At 39.3% G+C, this 21,237-nt stretch overlaps 1 protein-coding gene and 1 long non-coding RNA gene across 2 annotated transcripts in view; one reads left to right on the forward strand and one right to left on the reverse strand.

Annotated features, from left to right (window-relative positions):
• Positions 1–5,569: 5,569 nt before the first annotated feature.
• The window catches only part of CCDC93 (coiled-coil domain containing 93), a 93,375-nt gene continuing 77,707 nt past the window's right edge, over positions 5,570–21,237 (reverse strand). Inside the window, exons 20-23 of the mRNA XM_039494538.1 lie at positions 16,862–16,899; positions 14,899–14,983; positions 9,618–9,731; positions 5,570–6,831 (exon numbers count right to left, since the gene is read on the reverse strand). Coding sequence (XP_039350472.1) covers positions 6,778–6,831; positions 9,618–9,731; positions 14,899–14,983; positions 16,862–16,899 — 291 coding nt within the window. The 3' untranslated portion in view covers positions 5,570–6,777. The remainder of the gene's footprint in view (positions 6,832–9,617; positions 9,732–14,898; positions 14,984–16,861; positions 16,900–21,237) is intronic.
• Positions 7,121–9,186, forward strand: LOC120374612. The gene is made up of 2 exons (XR_005586174.1): positions 7,121–7,552; positions 8,322–9,186. It is a non-coding gene; the product is annotated as an uncharacterized LOC120374612 (long non-coding RNA).

Consider the following 21,237-nt stretch of genomic DNA (forward strand, 5'->3'; position numbering starts at 1 on the left):
GAAACTCTCTGTGATCATTTGCACTCTGACAGCTCCTACTGAAGGGAATTACCGGATTCTCTAGTTAAAAGTCAAATATTTACACAAGGCATGTTGTTTAAAGAAAGATCCTAACAAGCGATATCTCACATGAGTATTTCCTTCACTTAAAGGCACGACAATCTTTAGGCTCCATTATCTACTAACAAGTAACTTTTCCTCATGAGCTGTAGTTGGTATCCACAAGGAAGAAAGGATTGGAGACCGTTTTCAAGTGTTAGAGCAAAGGGCCAGTCGCCAGTCATGTAGGTTCTATTCCTTGCTCTGAAAGCAACTTTCTTATGACCTGAGACAGCCACCTAACTTTTATGTGCCTCAGTTTACCATCTTATTGAACTGATATATCACGAGTATTGGGAGGCTTGAAAGGGCTGCACTGCATTATACAAATCCAGAGTTGTTTTTATATAATAGTAGTGGCCTGGGGACCTCATCTGAGACTGGGATCCCATTTTGCTGGTTGCTGTATATATACATAAGAGACAGCCCCTGCCCAGAAGATCTTGCAATCTACATAGATAAGACTGACAAAGGGTGGGAGAAAGGGATTATTAATCCCATTTTACAGATGACAATTGAGGCACAGAGGGACTAAGGGCCAGATTTTAAAAGGTATCTAGGCACTCAAGGATGCAGATAGGTGCTTTTGAAAATCCTGTTAGGCACCTATCTCCATCTTTAGATGCTAAAATACCTTTAAAAATCTAGCTATAAGTAACTTGCCCATACTCACAGAGGAAGTCTGTGGTGGTGCAGTGACTTGACGCTTCTGCTCTCACTGGCACCAGATTTACATTAGTGTATAACTCAGTGTAGTTCCTTTTGCTTTGTACTGTTGCGAGATCAGAATCATGTACTATAGATAGAGGAATCTTCTTAGTGCTGTGCTGCCATTTAAAATAAGCTCTATTATAAAAAAAAGTCTGGTATACCTTTATGTGCCTGTGTTTAGAAGGACAACAGCACATGTCCGGACTTAACGTCTGTTCTCTTAAGACTTTTTAATTCATTTATTAAATCAGCCATCCAACAGAATCTGAGCTGAGCGCAAAGGGGATGTGCTATATGGGGCTTATGTTAACATGTATGTTATATATGATGTAGCCCTGCTTCTCACCATCAGTTTTATAGATTTTTAAAGCCCTCATCTTCAGTTGACTTCCTGCAGAATACAGGCTACAGAGTTTCACCCAGTAATTCAGGCATTGAGCCCATAACATGATAGAACTAGAGTATCATCAGGGAGCCCTCTAGTCTTGATTTAAAAATTCCAAGTGGTGCTTATTTACCCCATCTCTTGGTGATCTGTTCCAGTTATTATTTACCCATATTTGCATCTTTATTTCAATTGAAAGAAAAGGGAGAAGGTGCAGCATACAGTTTCCCCTCTCCTCCACGTCAAGTGTTGCATAGAATTCACATCTTAAAAATTACTACTGTGTTGTTACCCTTAGCTCCAGGCTGGATTAAAGAATGTTTAGCAGCACAGCTCCCAGCATGTATATCTAAAGAGGTTAAAACAGCTACTCTAAAGCAGAGGCTCCCAAACTTTAACAACCCGTGAACCCCCTTTACTAAAATGTCAAGTCTCACAAACCCCCTCCTAAAAATGAGTATTTCCAGGGATTTTCTCCTTTACCTGAATATAAATTATAAAAGCAGTGATCTTGGAAATATAAAATTTGGTTTTATGACATGCTTATTACACATGCTATAATTATTTATCATTACAGTATTTTTAGTACATTATGAAAAGGGCAACACTCTTCCAAGATTTCACTTTCGTAGCTCGTATCACTTTGAATAAGCCTGTTATAAGACAAATCAGGCAAACTGTTATTCCACAGCAACGCATATATTAGTGGGCCAAACTAATGAGGTTTACTGAATTGTGAATTAAACCCCTAGAGGAATCTACTAGTGTACAACAGATTTGCTAGAAGTCTTACTTCACAATCCATAGGCAGGTTTTTATTTTTTAAACTGTTGAATTAATCTTCAGCATGAATGATGGGGCAAAGTGTTAAGAAATTGGCTCCACAATCTCCAGCAGCTAATTTGAGTTAAGATCTCTCTCTCACACACACCTCACCCCCCCACGGGCTTGTACTTTTGAGAATGGAATTTTTAATTGACTTTTGCTGATGACAAAATGTGGACCCAAAATTTAGATAGCAAATATTTTACAAAGTAGAAACTGATTCTCATTCAGTGTGTTCATTACAATTCTCAAATACAGGGGAATTGGCATACTGGTCCAAGGTCCATTTAGCCCAGCATCCTGCCTCTAACAGTGCCCAGAGAAAGGTCTAGGAGCTCAGCAGATGTGAGATAATCTACCTCCACATCGGGGCAGATTTTACTCATCCTGGTTAACCACTTGGAAGATCTAATTAAGGGCTGGTCTACACTGGGGGGGGGGGAATCAATCTAAGATACGCAACTTCAGCTACGTGAATAGCGTAGCTGAAGTCAAAGTATCTTAGATCGAGTTAACTACCGTCCTCACGGTGCGGGATCGACGTCCGCGGCTCCCCATGTCGACTCCACTATCGCCGTTCGCGTTGGTGGAGTTCCGGCATCGACAGGAGCGCGTTCGGGGATTGATATGTCGCGTCTAGATGAGACGCAATATATCGATCCCCAAGAAATCGATTGCTACCCACTGATAGTGAAGACGTACCCTCAGACTTGCATTTTGCAGGACTGCTGCTTGTAGCTTGCAACAGTCTTATCTAATCTGATTTTGAGTTTTGAAGTAATGGTTCCATTTCCCTTGGGAGTCTGCTTGACTGTTCAATTGATCTTTTTGTTCAGATCTTTTCTTTAACATCTAATCAAACTTTGCCTTCCTTAGCTTCAAACCATTTCTCCTTTTCCTACAGTTTCCAGAGACTAAAAATATTTCATTCCTTCATTTATTTTGTAACCTCTGAGGTATTTATAGACCGATCACATCTCCCCAGATCTTCTCTTTTAAAGCCTACAATATAATTTACCTCCCTTACTCTCACCAGTCCAATCAGTTTGGTTGTCCTTTGTACGTTGTCTGACTTTCCGATTATCTTCCTCAACCCTGGTTCCCAGAAACACCAGAGTACTGCTGCTTAGTCCACCATCTTGCCCTGACACTCCAAAGAGTATTTCCCTTACATGAGTAAAGGACACACACTATGGTATATCAATAATAAAATAGTAACAAGATTAGACTGGGACAAAAATGTCTTTAATTCACCTAGACAAACAGGGGAATGTACATACCACCTTACCACTGCAATTCCACCACTGGACAGTAGGTGGAGTATGTAAACCTGCACCTGGCCTCCCCACTACACTGGTGAAATTTAGTCACAGGTGTATGCACTTACTGAACTGGTTATTCCCACCTGATGTAATAATTAGGGGCCTGATCCTGCAGCTACTGAAGTCAGAGTTTTTCAACTGGATTGTGTGCCCATTCCAGAAAGGTGAGGATCAGCTCTCAATTTCTAGTAAATCAGGGGGAGCAAAGGGCACTCAGCCCTTTGCAGGATATCACTCTATGACCACGCTCATCCTGGCATGCACTGAAACAGTTCATTCTTCTCATTGCATGTTTGCATTTTCTATTCAGTGTGAGCCTCTGCAATTCCAGATTGGTGTCATGGGAATTTAGGCTGGGGTAACAAAATTTCAAGTACTCCCCAGATCATTGCACACACAACACTAAAGAGTTCTATATGCCAGCACTTCATTAGCTTACGCAGGTCCCAGTACCCAGCCTACTGCCCAGTGCTTTCTTGATTTACTTTTCCTTATTCCACTGATGGAATAGTAATACATCATTGTGTAAAGTGATTTTAACATTTTAATTTCTAGCACAGGCAAGGTCTAAATTGAAATTCATTGTTTCAAAGGAAACTGTCAACCATTTATTTATGACCCTTCCTTGTTTGAAGAACCCACTTAGACTATTTCTTTACTGACTTTGCCCTTCAGTTTGGCAAACGAGCTGTTGCTTTCAAGGAAGGTGAAAATAATGTGGCTGTTTAAAAACATTCTCTTCAATTACATAACACTGCATAATACCAAAGCATCTTCAGTCACAATCCTAGCTCCAGGGTGTAAGAGTTGGCAGGATCAAGGCCTTAGGTTACACGTTTGCATCCTCGTTATGGCAGCACAGCATTTAGAAGTGTGTTCCTTCAGAGCCAGCGAGTGAGCACACAGTGGTGGCCTGACCCTTATTAGTCTGTCCCATGCTGAGTGCAAAAAGAAACCAAGGCTGTCAACCAGAAGTGTTTTCAAGTACTCTGTTCTGGTCCCTTTATGGGTCCATCATGGCCCCCAGTATCAGAGAAACCTTAGGATTTCTCTAACAATGCTCTACTTTACCCATTGGCTATGGAAGCAAAGAATAGTTGGACCCACACCTCCCTTCCCTACCCTCCAACATCAGGGGCTGACAGCAGGGCTAGCGTATGGTGGCTCTGGCATCTCTCCGTTAGAGAAAGCTGCTCAACATAGGCGCTATTCCCAAGGGTCTGTTTCTGCTCTCTTGAAGGACTCTTTTTGCAAAGGGACTGTTCAGTTCAACAAAAACACTTTACTCAAAGTGTCTACAGGCTGGGAACTTGTTGCTTTGTTCAACTGGATCCCACAGAAAGCATGTGTGTGTTGGGGCGAGGGAGATGGGAACTCCCACTTACAAAACAAGAAGGGTGGAGCATGGCTTCATCCCATAATACTCAGGGTAACCCAGTTAACCTTATTGTGACCACTTTACTACACCTTTACATTGCTAGATCAGAGTCTTTTCCAATATGCTTACATGTTCTCCAAAAAGAGGTTCTTGCCAGAATAATAGATTCTATTTTTTCCCTTTTTTTTTTAAAAAAGCTAATGATTTTGGAAGTTTTAACAGATTTTACAAATCATTGTCTGAAAACTGGTTTTGCTGCTGAGCTTTCTGATTGATCATATTTTTAATGTTAATCTGTTAAGATTCTTATGCCATTAAGAATAATGTAGAAGACACTGATTTACTGTGTATACATTTTCAAGATGGACTGATAGACCCATCCAGGAGCCTGTTGATGGGCCAATATGTGGTATTGAACATAGTCTCCTATGGTTTGAAAGAGCTTAAAACAATTTACCAGACAGAATTTTCATGACCTTGCTACACATAAGCTTCCACTTCTCACCCCACATTACACAGATTTCTCACTTTAAATGCAGTGCAGTGGCCTTTGATTCCAAGGTCAAATCCTGCTACTGACTTCATTGAGAGTTGGATCAGGCCTTCTAGGGTGATGCCTTTATAAATATTCCTTCCAGTGACACAGATGCACAATTCTGCATCCCACACTGATGATCAGAAAGGCAATCTACCCTGATATAGGCCTTTCTTACATATACTGTGGAGTTTTATTGTTTTTACGAATTCCATAGAGAGGAAAAAAACTCAAAACACAAAGGTGGCAGCTCAGGTGGTTAATGTGCAGAAGAGGCACACTGGAATAATATATACCCATCAGTATGTGAGATATTAAGAATAAACATTTATACAAGTCAGTGAATGCTGTTATGCATTCTTAATCAAAAATCTATTAAGGCTTCTAAAGAAGAGACTCTTAAATATAACAGCTGCAGATCATTGGGTTCCAAACATTTTTATTTCACATTCACCTGCCATAGACAGTAATTTAATAGCACTGTTGTCCATGTTACTGAACACAATGAAGAACTTGGGTTTTTTAGCAAAAGAGGATGTTGTACATTAGCAAGTCTAGTCCAAACAACTTGCTGTTGTGTACAAGCCGTCCGAACTATAAAATACCGTATACAGATGTTCTATAAAAATTCACAAGGGGGTTCAACAAGTTTTTAAGTTTTCAGAGCTTCACTGACTGCAAAGGAGCTACACCAGTTTACACCAGCAGAAGATCTGGGGCTTAATCTTTCCAAATTGCAGCTGACGGAGAATTTGTGTTGACAGATGGATTTTTCAACCCAACCAGTGATACTTGAAGATCTTAGTGATTAAAATCTAATTTGTCTGGAACTAGTTAGTTAATAGCAATCCCCCTCTACCTAATACTGAATTTTCAAAGAAAGTGGTATACAACAGCTACACTTGCTGTAATAAAAATACAGAAGTCTATAATCTTACACTAGAGAATTATGCAAGTTAAGATTCCATTTGCTTGAGTCTTAACCACCAGGCTTCACATTTCTTATTGTCTGAAATCTTATCTATGGCTAAAATGTAAAACTGAAGTAAAATCTGGCTTCTTAGCAGGTGAAAAAAGGTGAAAACAAATTCTCTGTTTCACTTTTGGCTAAATTTATCAAATCACTGCTTATTTACTACACTCTCTTCATGGTGTCTGGATTTATTTTTTCAAGTATGTTACAAAATTACAATACATATATATATTGTCCTGAAGTTAGAACTAGTGCAGTATTAAATCCAAAGTACAAAATAATCCTATCTTCCTCATCGTGAAAAACAAATAAATAAAATTAGACAACATTCCTAATTTACTGTACTGCATTAACGCTTTACTGTGTAATGGAGGTGATCAGGAATAAACAGCCACTGGACAAAGTAATGCAGAACGGAATACAGATTGAAAAATAAAGACATAGCAATATACATGTATCTAGGCATTGATAACTGCAATGTTACCACAGAAAGTATTCAATTTATGGACCGATCAATCAATTATAAAATTCACTGGCTAGAGGAGGTCCTCAGGAAGAACTGGCTTTCAGCTTGGATAGCAGCATTTCATTCTTACGGCACTCCTGTTGATAAAAGTAAATAGATTTTTAAATGTTAACTATAATAGTTATGGTACCTATATTCACATCATCAAGACAAAGCCTTCTATGTTGTGAGAGCTGACAAGGAGGAATGCAAAAGGAATCTCCATTTGTCTCTTTAGGGCAACTTTATGGCTCTTTCATGCTCCTTTGGTGACAAAAAAAGGTGATAACATGGGTCTGGATGGAGCCCACGTATGGTTATAACGTGACTAAGTGACAGTGACATCATCTAACTAGTGATTTAAGCCTTCTTACTTTAGTGACAAAAATGATTTTACTAGTTTTTGTGCCTGCCTGCTCTGCAATCCACGGCAACGCAGAGTGAGCTGGAGTTTTTTTGACTCATGAAATCATCAACGGAATTGTTAACTTGGTTCCAATGGCAGGATCATTATTACAGGTGATGATGCACAAGACAGAAAGAATCTAGCTTTATGGTCAGTCCCAAATTGAGTTTATGTTGCTGGTAGTTATGAAAATCATCTTTTTCCTTATAAACTGAACTAATTTGAAATGAAGGTCATTGATACCTGATCTGGAATCCTGCAATGCCATTTTGCACAGTCTATTTTCAGAGAACCACTACAGCAAGGTCAAGAATTATGAGCTTGTTTTCTGTTCCCAATAAGGTTACTATCATCTTCCAGGAGACAAAACAGGAGACATGCCATGGTGTGGAAATTCCCTTAGAAGACAACTGGTAAGGAGGGATTTTTTCACTCTCCACGGAAGCTTAATTGCTAGAGAGGATGGGAACTCCTACCATAGTCATAAAGTGACTAAGCAGCTTGTCAGTCTCCCAGAGATATATGATACAAGGCAGGGGAAATAACTCAGTGAACTACGATAGATTAGAGAAAGCAGCCTTTTCTAACATGCAAAGCCCAAAGATCTTTTGCACGGTAGTGCTATTTTGGCATTCGCTCTCAAAGAGACAATAATTAACAGAAGCACTGGGAAGGCTAAATCAATGAAATATTAACAGTACTTTTGCAATGTTTAGATGACAAGACTGTGCATTTCCTCTATTATTTTACTAGAGAAAAAAATATACATCGTGCAGACAGTATCACACAATTTAAGAACCTCTACATAAATTGCAGTATCAGAACCTCTACAAAAACCTACTACTCTTCCCCTCTTCTTCAAAAGACAGATTCTCATGCCACAAAAGGCTATATGTTAACAACATTCCTATTCTATTAATTTAACAACTGCCATCAGGAAACATGGACCAAACTTGTGCCCTTCATACAAAGACAGCTCCTTGCATATATCTTCATCACCTCCATGCTGCACTGATTATAGTCCCTTTCATGGGTTTCCAAAAAAGATTCCACTAGACAACAGCAATCTATTCAAAAGCTTTGATAAACAGCCCATAATTAAAATGTTTTGTACAGTTACCTGAATGGTTAAAGAATTGCTTAGTATCTGAAATACACTCCAACCCATCCTCTGTATTATAGATAATCAACTATGAAAGAAATCCCCAAGTCCAAGAACATTGAGAAGGTCAGGATGCCCTATCTTTGTCAACTATGAAACACTGAACATATCTGGTACAGATGATCATGGCATGTCCCACTGCCAAAACGTTATGTAAACTGAGAAATCATAAATTACGACACGCAAGAGAATGCAAAATATAAATGCTGAACTGCCTCACCTTCAGTTTTCGTTACAGTAGCTTCCATGCAAGGATCTCGAAGTACAGCAGCTCAGTGGACTAGCTAAATAGTATACCCATTTTACAGAAGGGTTAAGTGCCGGAGCAAACCTATACCTCAGTCCACTGTCAGTGCTACATGGAAGACTCACTAATCTACTTCCTCAAACTTGCCATACCTCCCTGCATCCATTCCCGTGTATCTGACAAGTCTTTCCAGCATATCATCCAGGATCAGAACTCAAAGAATTTACAATCAATGCATAGGATGAGAGAACAATCTACACATAGGATGATACAATAATAGATGGATAAAAGAAATATCTTTTTCTATGGAGGAAGACAAGATAAATAGAGAAGCAATCGTCATTATTTTAACAGGGATTGTTACTGTATGTTGAAAAACAAACCTTTAATTGAGCCACTATGGACATGCACATGTCTAAAAAAAAGCAGACCATTAAAACTTAACTCTTCTTGATGGGATTTTCAAAAAGTGAGTTGTCCAATGGTAAACACACCACTGACTTCAAGGGGGCAGATTAGGCCAACGACTTCTTTTGAAAATCTCACTACCTCCAACTACCCAGGAAGGCTGCCTTTAACTTGCAAGCAAATCAGACCTGTTCTAATAACTAATTAAAATATTTTAAATTGCAAACCAATTTGCATCCCTGTACCAGGGTTCTTCTCAATGAGATTTTAATGAGCTGAATAATAAATTTTTAAAAAATCACAATTTATAGGCCAATGAAAGATCTTTAGTTCCACCCCTACTGCAGAAGTTCCAGTAATAAAGACCAATTCTCTACAATAATATGAAGTGAATTGGAAAGATGACTGGGGGTTTCCTGAGAGCTTAACCCTCTCCTTTGGTTTGACTCAAGAGATAGATAACCCAAAGGAGGCTTGTGAAAATTATCTGACATGAAAGTATTTCTTGGCAAGCCAACACATCTAGACATTTGCCTGTTAACAATTGGAATATTTGTGATCCATCTCAAAGTGACGTCTTTGAGCAGGATGGCTTTTAAGATTATTCTTAAACCCACTGGCTCAAATTCTCTCTACCCAATACAAACAAAAATGATCTTACCTCTTTAAATTCTTTCACCGTTTTAAAGTAAAGCCTCTGTTTCTCTAGCAGTTCCAGGTATTCATCATTTAACTGGTCTCTTCGCATTTTGTTTTCTTGTTTCTTCTTTTCTATCTGTTTTTAATGTGCATAAAGAATGAAAGACCATGTACTGTATAAGGACCAGAAACATCAAAAATATTTCCAAATAGACATTAGAGAAAGATGCTTCATAAAAGACACATAATGGACTCGACTGATTCCTTCAATGCAACAAATATTTAGGCTTAGATTTTGCAAAGACTTACTCTGAGTCAATGGAATTACTTACAGTGGACATGTTGAGCATGCATATGGCTTTGTGAGATCAGGACCTTATTTATGGACTAGCATTCAAATATGGCAAACAATTTATTGAAATTAAAATTACAGGTGATAAAAACACCCAAAATATTTTTACAACAAAAATCAGAGGGGTAGCCGTGTTACTCTGGATCTGTAAAAGAAGCAAAGAGTTCTGTGGCACCTTACTGACTAACAGACGTATTGGAGCATGAGCTTTCGTGACTGTACATGCATCTGAAGAAGTGGGTATTCACCCACAAATGCTCATGCTCCAATACGTCTGTTAGTCTATAAGGTGTCACAGGACTCTTTGCTGCTTTTACAACAAAAGTCATTGATGCAGTAGCGAAGGCTTGATTGGGCATCTAAGGTGGCTGTCTCCATCTTCTATTAACTTTGGAAAATCATACATTAATCTGGCAAATTTAGTAGAAAAATTCAACTACTCTCAATCTAAGGGTCAGAAACAAAAAGTACTCTGACATTTTTAATGCAAGTATTTTACTACTTGATGCTTTCTGTCTCCAGCCAATGACTCCAGATGGCGTGCTGTAAGTAAAAGATGAACCCGTATTTAAAAATATAACATTCTTCATGTTCCAGATATACCCTGTATATATAATTTCTATCTTGTCTGTTCCTGTATGAGACACTGGGGCTGATTCTCCACTGCCTTATGTAGTCATATACTCCTGTTCAGAGAGGGTGTGCAGTGTTGTTATTCTGATTTGGTAGCAGTTTGCACAGAGGTAAGGGATCACACAAGATTCCAGGCAGTGGAGAACTGGGCCTATAAATGGATCATACCCATTTAGAGAAATTCATCACAGAGGCACTTTCTACTGCTATAAAACTTTAATGTGAGCTGTTTGGGAAGCACCTGCAATTTGTGCTATTGTTATTCCAAACAAAGAACCAGGATGCTCCCTGAAGAGAGACCCTATCAAACACACCGGTAGTTCATATTGAAAAGCTGCATTCTGAGTTTCCAGCACCTAAGGCAGAGTGAAGAGGATCAGTGCTAGTGGCTTGGCACTTGGTGTACATAAACAAGAGCAGACAGGCTCTGCTGGGAGTGCTACTGATGGGAGACAAAATGCTCCTCCTGCCTTTAGCACAATGGAGCAGTCTGCTGCTTGTCTTCTGAAGTACATCTCTTAGCAAAGAGAAGGGCAAAGAATATTCAGTCAAGTGAAAAACCCTGCTGCATTGACTATGTCTATCCCTCTCCTGCTCAAATCCCTCATAACCTTCCTCAATCTTGCCAGCAAGGACTTGCACTCCCCTCATCAAACTTTGAACACTTAATGTAAAATTATTTTAAAATTGTATTTATTTCATTTATTAATGAAAACAATCAGAAACGAATACAATATGAACAAAGTTAAACCTCCATCATCCCACCTTTGCCTAATACCTCTCCTTGTGGCTGGTCATGTCAAATCTAAACTTGATTATTCAGGGAGAGACTGTACCTGTAGGGTCTCTGACGATAACCCTAAGGCATTACATACAAATGCTCATTAACAAATATGTACTAATGCATGGTCTGTATAGCAAGCACATTTTTGGTGATCAACAAAGAAATAACAGGTGAGATTTTCATTTACATTAAGGCCCCTTTAAAACTGCTCTTGGCAATGTAAAGACTCCTTAAAATAGGAATAAGATTATATTTATACCCATTTTTGCACCTATATCTGACACTAAAGTGGCTTTAGCGTCAGCAAGAATCAGGCCCAACACATTTAAGTTAAGAACCTTTTATTTCAAGGTAGAGGTGGGGAAAATCTAAGTTCAGTCTCTTGGGAAAGTGACTGTGGATGAAGTTCAGGGGGCAGGAAAATCTGCTGAAACTGGTTTGAGAGAGAGAGAGAGAGAGAGAGAACGAACACACCCTTCCATATGAAGAGAGAGAGAGAGTGTGAACACCCTTCCACATGCAGCTAATCTGCCTGTTCAAAGGAGTAAGGCAAGAAGCTTCTGCTAGGTGAGGGATCAATATAAAAACCAAGAGGCGAAGAATATGAGTATTTTATACCAGTGTTTTGCCATCTCAGAACCGCTTTAGTTTGAATTAATTCTTGTTCAAAGAGATGTTTGTTATCGACCTACAGGCTTGCTAATCCTCGGAACACCTACACAGTTATTTTATTCCAGAGGAGGCCATTCAGCATGACAATCTGTAACGGAGTCATGAGCCGAAGACCCAATGCTGCTCTTGAGCGCATACACTAACATCCTAAAGCAAAACACTGTTCTAAAGATATAATCCCCTTTGCAGAGGATAGATGAGATGCACCTGTTGCTGCTAATTCTTTCACGCTTTTTAAAATATGCAGAATAAGAAGTACCCGGCGAAAATGGTTTCTAGATTGCTAGCCCTACATGAATCCAGTTACAGACAGACACTCCCGCTGCATCTGGTGCCCCAGAGATGCTCACATCCCGCAGAAGTGCACCTTCTGCTAGCAACTGAAGGTTAGATCCCGAATGAACCAAGAGTTAAAATTGAAACCCCTCCTCATAGAGGGTGCTTTTAAACCAGCGTCCGACTCTGGTACTGAATCCTCTCCCTGGCGGAGATCATCCCTGGAGCCTTCAACTTGTAGGGAGGGAGAGCGGTGAGCCAACTCCCCTCACAAAGCCTCCAAAAAGAGAGCTGCAAGCCCTCAAACTGACCTCCTGACGAGCCAGAGGAGATCCCTGACGCAATTGGTCACCTCGGCACCAGCAGCTCCAAAACACTGTATTAAGACGACAAGTTCCGCCTCAGGGCCTAAAGACCTCAAGGGCCCAGGCTCTGAAGCAGCGGCACTGCTGCCAGAGATGAGAGCGGAGACCTTACTGGTACTGACGGTGAAGTCCTCAGCACTGACCGCCTCAAAGCAACTCTCTTCAGACCATGTGTCCCATAAAAGATGGTTGGTACTGACAAATCAGCATTGACAACCTCTGATGGTACTGATCACAATGATGGTACCGCAGGAATTTTGCTTTTCTAGGGACCTTATGATTGCGAAGACAGCAGTCCCTGATATTCAGTACCAGGACTCCGAAGACTGATGCATCACTTCACACTCTAAAGGATTCCAGAGCCACGCTATGCTCTCTAGGAATCTACACGCCAGGGCAGAAAAGAAAATTTAGTTCACAACCATCTTAAAGATCCCAACCATGCCAGTTCCTCCCACAACAGTGATACTATGAGCCACAATGAAAGAGACTTAAGATGCACAAGCAGAAACAGTCAGTTTCCCAATTTTCAATGGCTTCAATGGCAACACTACCTCTGTCTTCAGTGCAGCAGGACTGACACCTCGCAGCCTTCTCTCACATAGCAGTTGCAGATGCTGTATTGTCACCAACCAATGATAGTCAGACTCTACATCTTTTTTTTCTGGATAAGTAAATGGCTGAACTTTTGTTTTCTTAAGTGGAATCAAACAGGAGAGCAGTGGGGGCTTGCCTGGTCTTAGAGGCAAGGGGTCAATTCATAATAGATGAAGGAAGGAGTACAAGAGATATCAATAAGGCTCCTCTTCCCCCACTCCCCCACAAAATCCCTTTGATTTTCTCAGCTGTCACCAATTAAACAATTTGTGGAGTAGCAGAGGGGGAGGAGGAAGAACAACTTTGAACAACTGTTGACATTTTTAGAGTTTGCTGGGGTTGTTGCTGCAGCAATTAAGTGTCATTAAAGAGTTTGTCAGCCTTCCAGAACAAACAGGCATAATTACTGCCATCTTCATGAGTAAAAAATATGCTTCTCCGAAATATTTCCATAATCTTAAGTGCCTCAAAATCAAGGGATCTCAATGGGCTTGCTAATGAAAAAATTGACCAAAGTAAATAACCAACTTCACTACTGTTTATGCCAGGCAGAATTTGTCCATTCTATTAAAAAACCACTGCCCAAATAATTAGAGACAATTCACTGCAAATTTTGAAGTACTGAAACATCTATCTCCTCCAGGACAGTGGCTAATAATACATTCTCCATTTTTACAGAAGAGCTTCATGCTAAACTGAATTCCACTGTATCCATGTTCTCTATACATAGGTTTCATCATATTAATATCTGGAAGTCCTTGTGTGGCTATTTATCCCAATAACAAAGAAACAGCATGGACAGTCTGTAACTCTCAATGTGTGACTTCTGGTCTAGTGTCTTCCCTGATACTCTGTCATGCTTGAGATTTCAAAAGAAAGAAAGAAAGAATATAATTATAGAAATCCTAATGTCACACATGATTCTTAGTTCTTAAGAATAGGGAACCTCAGTGGGTTCATCCACTAGGACCCGTTGACATGATGTCATTAACTAGGATAAGACTCACAAGTGTTAAAGCATTATTTGGGGGAATCAATAATACTTTTTTAGGTGAAAGGAATAAAGCAAAGAAAGAAAAATAAAAAAACAAAGACATCCAAATGGCAATAATTACATTATATTTACAAAGGAACAAGCAACTTCAAAACGTACTCAGAACCATCCTTCAGTGCACAAGACTGCCTATGATCTCTTTAGTTTCAGCTTTGCTACTGCTGCCACTGAAGAACAGCCTTAAAGAGACTGGAGAAATGTGCACGAGAGCAGTCCACTGAGCACCAGACCCCACTGCCATGGACACCAAAGGCCTAACTCCCAACTTCAGTGGTGCTGAATCAGGCTATGAGTCCCGATGACTGATCCACATTGTAATACCAGAATCTAACTCAAATGCTGCAACCTGTCTGGAGTGAGAAACATGCTGGTATAAAGATGCAGTTCTGGTCTATTCACTAAAATTTTAGTTACAGGCTCTTATTAGGGAAGAGTACAAAATAGAAATGATGAGACTTGTCAGATGTTTAATTAGTTTACATCTCATCACACCATTTTTTTTAAACCATCCAGACTTGTCTGAAATAATTCCAAGCTTCTGCCAAAGAAAACAAGAAGGAACAGTCTAACCTTCATTCGATTCTGTTTAATTCCTTCTACAATCTGTTCCATCTGCCGCAGAAACTGCTCACGAGCACCAGAAGAGGCCATTGCTCTGGAAGAAAAATGGATACTGACTGAGGGGGGAGGGAGTTGGACAAAAAAAGAATTTCCTCTACAATTTTTATCTATCTTGAATGTAGAACTTTCAAAATAGACCTACGCAATATGAATATTTGGGCTTAAAACTACAGCTGTTTTTTCTGCAGAGTGTAAAGGGATAAAAAGCAGATTCAGACAATCCAAGATAAAAGACAGAGGGACAGATGATCAGCTGGTGTAAACTGTCATAGGTCCACTGGGATATATCACCAACTCTATTAGATCACCCAGTTCATCTCCCTGCCTTGTGCAGGATTGTTCCCTTTGCTAGTGTTTTGGGCAGCGATAAGAGCTATTGATGGACCAAAAGCATGGTTTCAAAGTACGTGTTTAAAAAGAGTAGCTTATGTGGAAAGCAGGAATGCATTAGAGGACTGGCATGTCAGTAAGAACTTTAAGCAGAGTTTTGTTTTAGTGGTTATAATTTACATTTTTGATTTAATAATTATTTTGGTGTAAAGTACAAACAATGTTATACTATTCCATGCTTAACTATAAAACTGTAGCAATTTTAAAGATAAAGTGGTTATCTAAGTATAAACTGCCCAAGTGAACCGTTGTAGCAGGGTGCTGGTGCAAAGGCACCTAATTAGCCCCTGCCCAGCCAGCCCCAATCAGGGGAAATAGATTGGGGCTGGGGAGAAGCCTGGTGCCTGGCCTTTAGAATTGGCTGCACCTGCGGGCCTGAGGATTCAAGGGCTATAAAAGCTGGCTGGCAGCCAGAAGGGGGAATGGTCAGGGGAAGGTCAGTCTCCAGGCTGAGGGCAGACTCTGGTTAGGAGAAGAGATTATCAGGCCTGCAAGCTCAGTACATAGCATAACACTGGTGGTGGGAGAACGTTGTGTAAATAAAGCCTCTCTGAGCTTTATTGGGGCAACCAGTGGGCCCCAGGAAGAGAGGCGGGCAGAGGACTTGTCACAACCATCAATATATTTAGTTTGTTTGTTACAATTAACAAGTTAAAAATGTTTCTGTTATAGTTGGGGTGGTTGCTTGTCATGGCAAGAAAATGGTCAGAGTCGATACACGGCTTTATCAGGATAACAAAAGCAAAGGGTACAAATTTATAGGAAAATTTAAAAAGTCATGATTTCATTATGATGAGCAAAATATGTCATGCACTAAAATATCAAGCTATTTAATAACAGAATAATAGTTCAAAACTATTTAACACCCTAGTTTCTCTCCCATTCTTCACTTCACTGGACAACAATAGAAGTACATTTGCAAAAATTCACATTGGAGTATTGCTCAACAGGCTGTAAAGGCCAAGGGTGAAACCCTGGCCACACTGAAGTCAATGGCCAAGATTTCACTCCGAGACTTCTGTGATCCAACCATCACTTTTTTAAAGAAGAGGTTTATCATAGCAACTCTAGGCTATAACAAACATATGCCTAAGTTATAGTTAAGAAACGTGTGGCGTCTGTAGTTATTTTCATACAGCACAAGCCCAACTTGACAAATATGTCAAACAAGGTTTTTAAAAATGCCGGTAAGTTAGAAGTATGAAAAAAGTGTTCTGAGCAGTTTTATCATAATTTAACACAATACAATACCAAGAGCAAAGTATTATTAACACGTACATTCCACGTGTGTTCTTAAGTAATTATATTACTTCATTTGTGCCAAGCTATAGCATGTGGCTATCAAAAATTACAAAACATGTACTGGATCTTACTCAGAACTGGCCATTAAATTTCAGAAAGTATAAAGTTTAAATAAGAATCAAAGTTTTGCAAGCATTTTTGAACAATTTCCACCCCAATTTTTCCAACCAACTATAGATGTATGAGTAGATACCAAGAGCTAATGACTCAAGTTACTTACTGCTGGAAATTATCATGAATTGAGTTCAGCAAGTTAACCTGGTGAAGACAAAAACACATAGTTGAAAATGTGCATTCTCCTCTCCAACACCAACACAGATTTTCAGTTACTTTAAAATGTGATTCAGCTCAGAAGAAAGTCAACTGCATAAAAATGCCATCATCTTGTTTTGCAGAGCATTACATGAGGCTGTCTGCATGTACTGAGACAGTTACAATCGCTTACCTTAGCAACAAGAACAGTTTTACTGCTTTTCACTCCTGTTAACTAGTGCAGGGTTAAGGGCCTGTTTATTTAGAAAAATCTGCACTGGTGGAGAAGCTGCACCAATGTAAAGCAGAGCTTACATCATAAATGCAGCACATCTATGTTACAGCTTAACTATATCGATATAACGACACTAGTGAAAATTCTGCTATATAGGCAGATTTCCCAAACCAAACCACTTGAGGGTTGAATGTATAACACAATTAAGGTGAACAGGTGTAGTAAGGGGCACCATGTGGCCTGCAGAACTTATATTACTGAAAATAATGGGATACATGAAAGGACCCTGCTTGACTCATGGACGCCAAACCGTGTTTGCAGCCCTTGAAGTGGAACAAACATCTTTAGTAGTAAACTAGGCACATTCCACAGGTAAACCATTAAATATGGGATTTCACAATGCAGTTTTCAGAGCAGACCCACACATTTCCAAAGGGCCTGAATGAAAAAAACTGAATTCAAAAGATCTGTTAAAAAATTCATTTCCTTGTGGAAAAAACTTCACTTGGACATGCAAACCAGGCAACTGGTTGGCACAAATGACACTTTAGACACATTAACATTCAATCAGAGTTAGGCACCTGTGATTTGTGCCTTTGAAAACTTCCTCCATAATTACTTGATTTATTAATACACATTCAAAGGCTCTTTGCAAGCTTGTACCTAACAGCATATGGAACGACTCTTTCATACAAAATGAAAATTGAGACTTGCTTGGGAATCTTAGTATTCTCTCCAACACATTTAGAGAAAAAGAAAAATCAGAGGAATGGTTGATGATGGGATGCTTTATCATAGCTTTGAATAGTTCATATTAGTTTCCAGTGGACAAGTAGTGAGGTTTTCCAAGGTACGATTTTGCCTTTTGACGACGAATGTTTGAAAATGTGCCATCTGTACTGCAAGAATCCAATTCTGTAAATACTATACTTAGTGTTTACTAATGTGTGTATTCCCAATGGGAATATGATAAGCACACTGCATGTTAGAGTTTGCTGAATCAAGCCCCAACCTAACGGATTTAAATCAATGATTTCAAAAGAGTATTATGAGCATGGAGAAATCCGCTTCTTACTACTTACAGGTTAAGAATATTACTAGAGGTCAGAAATTTTTTGACAAAATTTTTGTTTTGACCCACGGATGTTTTCTGAGAAACACAACAAAAACACCAAAACACAAAACCAACAACTTTCTGCAAGAATATGCCAGTTTCAACTAAACTTTTGTTGGGAAAGGTTTCTCAGGTCCAAGACAGAATTTCTGGTCAAAACCAGACCAAGAGACCACCCTGAAATAGCAAATAGCCTGGTGGTTAGGGCAATCACCTGGTATGTGGGAGATGCCTGTTTAAATCTCCCACATGAATGCCTTAATAACCAGGCTATTGAGAAAGAGAAAGAGATTCTGTGCGTCTCATTTTTTTGTTGAAAAACTTCAAAATGTCTCATTTTTCTCCCAGTGTAGAACAGGAGAAAAAAGCCATTTCCCACCCAATTCTACTTCATTTTCATTGTGTAAATTTTCTCCCTCTCTGATACAATAACTAAAATAGTATATTCTATCCAACTTTGGAAAAAAGCTAAAAAGTCGACCTTTGCTTATTTCTGTCAATACTAACGAACAGGACATCCTTAAGGATGGGCGATGTTGTTACATATCTTACATTAATGTATCCTGCAAAATATCTAACAAATGAAAAAGCAGTATTTTGTGACCATGTCAGAGAGCTATAGGGTTACATTTCATATCTACAAAGTCAGTAGAAAAATATGACAATTTGAAAGTGGGTTCCCAACAGTCACAGCATTTTAAAAAGTAATGCTTTGCAAATTTTGTAAAAATCAAGTGTATGAGCATATATACCTTTGATGTCACAATTCCACCCCTAGCAATGAGTTATTCATTACTATTTTGAAATCACTCTATACACAGAATACTTCAAGGTTTTTTGTTTTATTTTTTTGTAATAAGAAATACCTCCCAAAGAATCTTAAGAAAACCAAGACCCAAAAGGGTAAAGGGACATTTGGTTTATATCAGAGGTGGCCAACCTGTGGCTCCAGAGCCGCATGCGGCTCTTTGGAAGTCAATATCTGGCTCCTTGCATAGGTTCCGACTCTGGGGCTAGAGCTACAGGTGCAAACTTTTCAATGTGTCAGGGTGCTCACTGCTCAACCCCGGCTCTGCCCCAGGTCCTGACCCCCACTCCACCCCTTCCCCCGAGCCTGCCGTGCCATCGCTCTTCCTCCTTTCCCCACCAGAGCCTCCTACACTGTGAAACAGCTGATTGTGGTAGGCAGGCGGCATGGGGAGGAGGCGCTGATCGGTGGGGCTGCTGGTGGGTGGGAAGCGCTGGGGGCGGGAGGGAGGGAGCGGATGGTGGGGCTGCTCTTTGGCAATGTACATTGGTAAATTCTGGATCCTTCTCAGGCTCAGGTTGGCCACCCATGGGTTTATATGATACTAATACAAAATATTTGTTCATTGAAGCCTTTTTTCTACAGTAAAATCAACAAGAAAACTGAAACCATATTGTACATTCTTGACATCAAAAACCACTCAGACATCTCTTGAGATGAGCATAATCCACTGGAAACCTTTGATGTATGTTATGACTGCCTTTTTAAATTGCATTCATAAGTATACAGTTAGGTAAAAGTAAAACTCTTCTCACAGTTTGTACTTAAGTATTGAGTTACTTTGGGCAAAACTACTCCAGGTTTCTTTTCAATATATTTACAAAAGAAAAGAGACTATCAGCCTTGATATACATTATTTAACAATCAAGCACTTCTGGTCTAAAATCTGTCACCTCTGTCTTTAATAAGTTCATTTCTATTTCAGAAGCAATCAGTGAAAAGAGATTAGTTTGTACGCCTGTACCCTCAGTAAATGTTATAAAAATCTGCAGTAAAGGCTAATCCACAGAAGACATTAAAGCAATATCATGAGTTCCATAGTTGCTACTTAATGTGCCATGCAAAATAAAGAATATGTGATCTGCAAATTGTCTGTTCATTTAGAATAGTGCACAACACAATCATTCTGGCAAATAAAATGGATATAATGCAAACAGATAAAGCAAGGCATCTGGTAATATCTTTCTAGAATTTATTAGATAAATATTTATAGCCAGGCATTACTGGTGTAATATTATTTCCCTCTCTCCCCCAACCCCCTTTACACAGATTAAATCTCTAACAGTTGGCACTAGTCTCATAATTCTCATATCATGGGATATATGTTCAGATGTTTTGCCAATAAAGTCCACATGTAATATATAAACACAGATTTAACTGTAAACCTGAATATATACAGCTGACTCAATTCTTTGTCTAGTAAAATTCAGCATCAGATCTCACCAGGAGATCATTTTTAAATGCTTTTGAGGAAGACAAAACATTAATGACAATTTTATCAGACCAAGAGGTAAGCTACATCTATGCTGCAGTGATAATTTTGTCCTGCTGATCTTATATAAATGACTTGTTGAATACATTTGAGAAGAACAGAGAAAAATATTTAATGATAAATGAACTGTAGATATCCTTCATAAAATGACATTCCTAGATCATGTCCTAATTATCAATACAGGTAAGTCAAAAAATAGCAGGATGTCCTATTTTGCTTATCATTGGCCTAATTAAAAAGAAAAGAAAAGAAAAGAAAAAAAACCCAACGAACATTCTCAGCTGTATTGCTCGATTCAGTACAGTATTTAGGCATACTTCCTTATGTGCTCTGCTGAACTGGAACTTCACAGAAGTTATCCCAATGTCAGAATCTAAGCTACAACATTTGCATTACAACAGAACACTCTCCATAGTGCCATGGGCAGGGCATACCTCAGTACTGCAGCCATCTCTTAAACAAAGGTAAATGTGTAGAGTCTTAATTCATTATAGCACCATCAGAAGGTTGTTTTGGTGGCTTTCCCCACACTGACAAACAAAGAACTTCAGTAAATCTGTGTAAAGCCCAGTTTTGCAGGATTGCCAGTTCAAGGAAGAGTTGATAAGGCTGAATGAATTTTGCATATAGCAAAATCCTGGCCCTACTGAAGTCCATGAGTTTTGCTATTGACTTCAACAGAATGATGATTTCAC

The sequence above is a fragment of the Mauremys reevesii genome, linkage group 11 (assembly GCF_016161935.1).
Source record: "Mauremys reevesii isolate NIE-2019 linkage group 11, ASM1616193v1, whole genome shotgun sequence".
NCBI lineage: Eukaryota > Metazoa > Chordata > Testudines > Geoemydidae > Mauremys > Mauremys reevesii.